At 41.1% G+C, this 5,149-nt stretch overlaps 1 protein-coding gene across 1 annotated transcript; it reads left to right on the forward strand.

Moving 5' to 3' along the window:
* Window positions 1–2,295: 2,295 nt before the first annotated feature.
* LOC122048214 lies at window positions 2,296–4,747 on the forward strand. The gene is made up of 4 exons (XM_042609808.1): window positions 2,296–2,454; window positions 3,180–3,275; window positions 3,387–4,242; window positions 4,358–4,747. Exons 1-3 carry the CDS (start codon window positions 2,296–2,298, stop codon window positions 4,065–4,067), a joined length of 936 nt encoding a protein of 311 aa, XP_042465742.1. The 3' UTR covers window positions 4,068–4,242; window positions 4,358–4,747.
* The last annotated feature ends 402 nt before the right edge of the window (window positions 4,748–5,149 follow it).

Consider the following 5,149-nt stretch of genomic DNA (forward strand, 5'->3'; position numbering starts at 1 on the left):
CCTTCCTTCTTTTTTTCTTGGACCTTTATTAAAATAATCCAATAATTTTTTAGGAGGTTTTTATTAAAACAATCTAATTATATATATATATATATATATATATATATATATATATGTCAAATTCAGGGCCCCTAAAAATCGAGGGCCCTTGACCGTCGCCCCCGGTGACATGCCTCAGGGCCGGCCCTGACCATTAATTTCACCAATCCTGACAGTACATCGCTTCACAAATGGTGTGACTCTTCGCCTATTCGGAATCGGTGGACAAACGTTTGTTTGTGCAAAAAGAAAGAAGATTTTATTTCGATGAGATTAGTCGGTCATCGGATCTTAAAAGTGGGTAGATATTTAGATTAATAATAATAATAATAAATATATTTTTTTTTATTAAATCTAGTTGATAAAATTTTAAAATATTTAAATCACTTATTATATTTTTAAAATTATCCAACATGCACTCATTTTTCATTTTACCCTCATTCTCAAATCAATTTGACTAAAAAAATAAATCAGTTGAATCGATTTCATTCTGTTTGAAAAATCCATCAGCCGATTTCGACCAAAACCGGCTGATGGACATAAAAACCTCGAAATGATATGAAATCAATTTCTATATATTTGTCTAGTTTACTTGATTATAAAAATGCTAGCAAATATCAATTTGACCAAATATATTGAGAGGAGTAATTTTTTGAACATAAATTAATTTTTCTGGTATATTCGTGTTCAAAAAATCACTGCTCCTAATATATTACATCAAATTGATATTTAATAGTATTTTTATAATTAGAAGAACTAGACGAATACACAGAAATTGGTTTCATATTATTTCAAGGCCTCTAGGTCCATCAGCCGGTTTCGGTCGAAATCGGTTGATGGATCTAAAGACCTTGAAATGACATAAAACAAGTTTCTATGTATTCGTCTAGTTCTCCTGATTGTAAAAATACTATCAAATATCAATTTGACGTAATATATTGAGAGCAGTGATTTTTTTTCGAAACTATAGCCTAATGAAACCTAAATAAGATCAATATAAGTTCATGCGGCCAAAATTGGTTGATGGACCAAGAGAGCTTGAAATGAAGTGAAACCAGATCCTATGAATTCTTATGATTATATCAATTCTCTCAAACATCAATTCGACTCAATATATTAAGAGCAGTGATTTTTTAAACATAAATTAATTTTGTAGATATATTCATATTTAAAAAATCATCGCTCTTACTATATTGGGTCAAATTATTGTTTGATAGCATTTTTACAATCAAGAGAACTAGACGAATATGAATTTGTTTCATGTCATTTTGATGTCTCTAAGTCCATCAACCATTTCGGCCAAACCCGGCTGATGGACATAGAAATCTCGAAATGACATGAAATCGGTTCCTATGTGTTAGTCTAGTTCTCCCGATTATAAAAATACTATCAAAAATCAATTTGACGAAATATACTGAGAGTAATAATTTTTTAAACATGAATTAATTTTTTAAACATATTCGTATTTAAGAAAATCATTGCTCTCAATATATTCAGTCAAATTAATATTTGATAGTGTTTTTATAATCAGAAAAACTAGATGAATACAATAACTAATTTTATATTATTTTGAAGTCTCTAACTCCATTTATTAGTTTTGACCGAAATTGCTGTTGAATTTTTTCAAACACAGAACAAAAATTAATTCAACTGAAAATTTTTTAAGTCAAATTGATTTGAGGATGGTGGATACGTGATTTATAATTTTAAAATTATAGTACATTATTTAAATATTTTAAAAATTTATCTATGGGTAAAAAGCGACAGAAGATAAGTATTAATTGGCGATAGCGCCAGCACAAACCCCATTGGAAAAAAAAATATATATTATAATGATTTGGCCTTAATTATTTTACATTTTCAGAATGCACCCAGGGATTCTCCACTCCAATGAGAAGCACAAGCTGCCGCTTGTCACTTATTAAATATGATAATGATTTAGTCTTGCGGATTTATTCCATTCACAAATTAAATAAAGCATTATGCATGCAAAATGCCTGAATCAATCGATATATACCTGAGCCACGAGCCGCATCCTATTCCATTCCTAATATGCCATCATAATTCACGCCAACTTGTTCCTCAGTTTCGAATCTGATTCTATTATTCATTCATTTGCTCGGGATCCCTTTTCCGTAGTGCTATAAAAACTTACCTCCTTCAGCTGAATCTACTCAAGCTCGGCCTGGTGTCCTCCTCATCCTCTCTTCTGACACATATACGTACGTACCTTTGCTTAATTTTAGATCCAAGGGAATGGCATCAGCCAAGGCCGCTAGACCTACTGGGCTTATCCCACAGAGCAAAGAGCCTTCTGCCAAGGCCGGCAACGCTGGCGCCGCCGCGACAAAGGTACCTATGGCGAAGCAGCCAGTGAAAAAGGCCGAACAGAAGCCTAGAGAACCCAAGAAGAAGGTACGCTAAAATCTTGATGCGCTTACTCGATCGAAGACAATTTCAACGTTAAACAATGAGGTGTTTGTGATTTACGTTTCTATGCAGGGAAGGAGCAGCAGCAAGCCCAGTGCCAAAAACTGAGAGCAGTAATTATTAATTAACTCGACCTTGGCACGGCAGTATCACTATCAAAAACAAAAATTCTATACTATATACATGAATTAAGATGATGAAGATGCATGTGTGTTTTAGTTTCTCTAATTTACTATATCTTTTTCTTTTTATGTCTGGTACGTGCATGGGATTTGAGCTACTGTTGATTAGCAAATATATGGATGTATTTGCTGAATTATCAGTGTGATATGATGATGAAATAAAGTGGCAGTTTGACTGCATCTTGTGCTTCTTTCGTCAATCAAATTTAGACTGCATCCTTCATCTACAACAAATCCTATAAAATGATGGCGTATGTGTAAATCTTAGAGTTGTCAAACCCTTCCCTAGTGCGGTATTAATTTTTAGAATTGTAAGTAAACTTAACGTTCATAAACAAATTTGATATTCGGATTAATTTATATTCGTTCCAAAAAAAAAAAAAAAAAAAAAAAAAGTCAATTAAATGGAATAGTTTGTTAAACTAAGTGAGTAAGCTTGAATTAATATATATCATATGTTTAACATGTTAATATTCATGAATAATAATGGTAAATTGTTCATGAATAATGATATGGATATACGTGAAGGGTATAGGAGGAAATAGTGAGGGGAAGAAGGGTAAGGGGGTCAAATCACAGTTTAGGGATTTAGGGAAGAGGGTAGACACGGTTCGGAGAGGTGGGGTTTTTGGCTTCGTGGATTTTGGCCCGCCGCCCACCTGCCTTCCTCGGCCTTCTCTTCGCGACGACGTCGTCGGAGCCGACGCCGGCCACCACCTCTCCTCTTAACGCCAGCGACAACCCCTCCCTCTTCTTCCTTCTCCTCGCAACGCCTGCCACAACCCCATCTCCTTCTTCCTTATCCTCGCGACACTGCCGCCGGAGAAGCCGCACACCTTTCCTCTTTCCTCCTTCTCCACTCGACGACAGCCACCTCTTCTCCTCTCTCCCGCGACCAACACTACCGCCGGTCATCTAACACGCCAACGCCGACGTCGCTCCTCCCCTTCTCCTCTCCACGCCACCAGCACACGCGGTAAGACGCCGCCACCCCTAGACCGACCTCGCCGCCTACGAGCGCCCCTGGCCAGAGCCGCCCCCGAGCAGTCCCCCTTCCTCCTTCTCGGCGCAACAGCAACCTTATCTCCTCTCCCCGACCAACGTCGCTGGATTCGTGCTGCTACCGGCGCTAGGCACACCCGACCAGATGCCCTTCGTCGCGCCGACATTGTCGACGCCTTCGTGCTGCAGCCGCTGCCCCCTCCACATGATGGCTGGTTGTTGCCATCTTTGAGAGTCCGACGCTGTTCAGGATTGGATTGTTCGTCGTCGTATGCTTCCGACCTGTGGGCCACTATGACATTCCCGGCCTTCGTGCCATTATTATTGTCCGGCGTCACTGATTTGATCGTATTCTGCTTTTGTTGTTATCCTGGCCTACGTGTCGATTTCGTGTCCCGACCTGCGTGCCGTTAGTACCTCCCGGCCTGCGTATCGGTGTCTTATCCCGGTCTGCATGTCGTCTTCCGGTTCTGTACCGTGTTCGGCTTCGCGTCGCCAGATCCATCTCTTCATCCTGATCAGAGTCAGGTACTCTTCCGGGTTACGACAACTCGAGCCGCGTCCCATCCGAGGGCCTCCCTGGGCCAGGGTACGTTCTCCGTTCATATCCTATGCATATTTCATTATTTTATGGCTTAATTTTGTACTTATATATTCGTTGGATCTGCCTCAAACATCGGGGTACCGGGGGTCGGGTCAATCAGGTCGCTACCTGCAGGGTAGCGTTGACCAGAGGACTTTTGAAGACTTGGTCAACACAGAAGTCATCTCAGTACACCCCCTCTTGGACATCGCGATTCGGTCAACATTCTCGCCACCTCACCCGGCGGTCCGTTTGACTCAGCTTCCGGACGGGATCAATTTGGCGCCGTCTGTGGGAACATCCTTCGCCTGTTCTGGAACGTGAAGATGGACGACGTCGGGAGGTTCTCTGTTATTATCACAATCTCGGAGGATCTCGATGCACATATTATTTTCTATCCTCACTCCACCGGTATTCGGGAGTCGAGGGATCAAGTGGAGCTTCAGCTGGCTGACAGGTTAGTTTTTCCGTTATGTTTTTTCCTTGACTCCACGGGTATTCGGGAGTTAAGGGACCGAGACAAACCCTTAGCCGGTTGGCACGGCTTCCCGATCAGGTACGCTACAAGCTCTGCTCCCTTTTTACGATTATAGGAACTGATATAGCTCCCTGATAAGAGAGTAAAATCCTAGTTCCTTGGTCAAAGACTAGGGCCTTCGATTTTTGATCGGACACTAAGGGCCCAGCTCCTCGCACATACACTTGGGACACAGCTCCCCGCTCGTACACTTGGGACACAGCTCCCCGCTCATGCACTAGGGACACAGCTCCCCGATCATTGACTCGCAGTACGACTTCCCGATCAGGATCTAAGGACCTCGCTCTTTGATTACAGGCTAGGGGCCTTACTCTCTAATCAGGGACCAGGGATCTAGCTCCCCGATCAGGTGTATTATAGGCTTTGCACCCTTCG

Source organism: Zingiber officinale, chromosome 2B, assembly GCF_018446385.1.
Source record: "Zingiber officinale cultivar Zhangliang chromosome 2B, Zo_v1.1, whole genome shotgun sequence".
Classification (NCBI taxonomy): domain Eukaryota; kingdom Viridiplantae; phylum Streptophyta; class Magnoliopsida; order Zingiberales; family Zingiberaceae; genus Zingiber; species Zingiber officinale.

What these genes read in the sequence shown, in the direction of transcription:
- LOC122048214 (XM_042609808.1), top strand. Translation starts at nt 2,296, where the DNA reads ATGGCATCAGCCAAGGCCGCTAGACCTACTGGGCTTATCCCACAGAGC. An exon ending in CTAGAGAACCCAAGAAGAAG is followed by an intron (nt 2,455 to 3,179) that starts GTACGCTAAAAT and finishes ATATACGTGAAG; the next exon opens with GGTATAGGAGGAAATAGTGA. An exon ending in ACACGGTTCGGAGAGGTGGG is followed by an intron (nt 3,276 to 3,386) that starts GTTTTTGGCTTC and finishes TCTTAACGCCAG; the next exon opens with CGACAACCCCTCCCTCTTCT.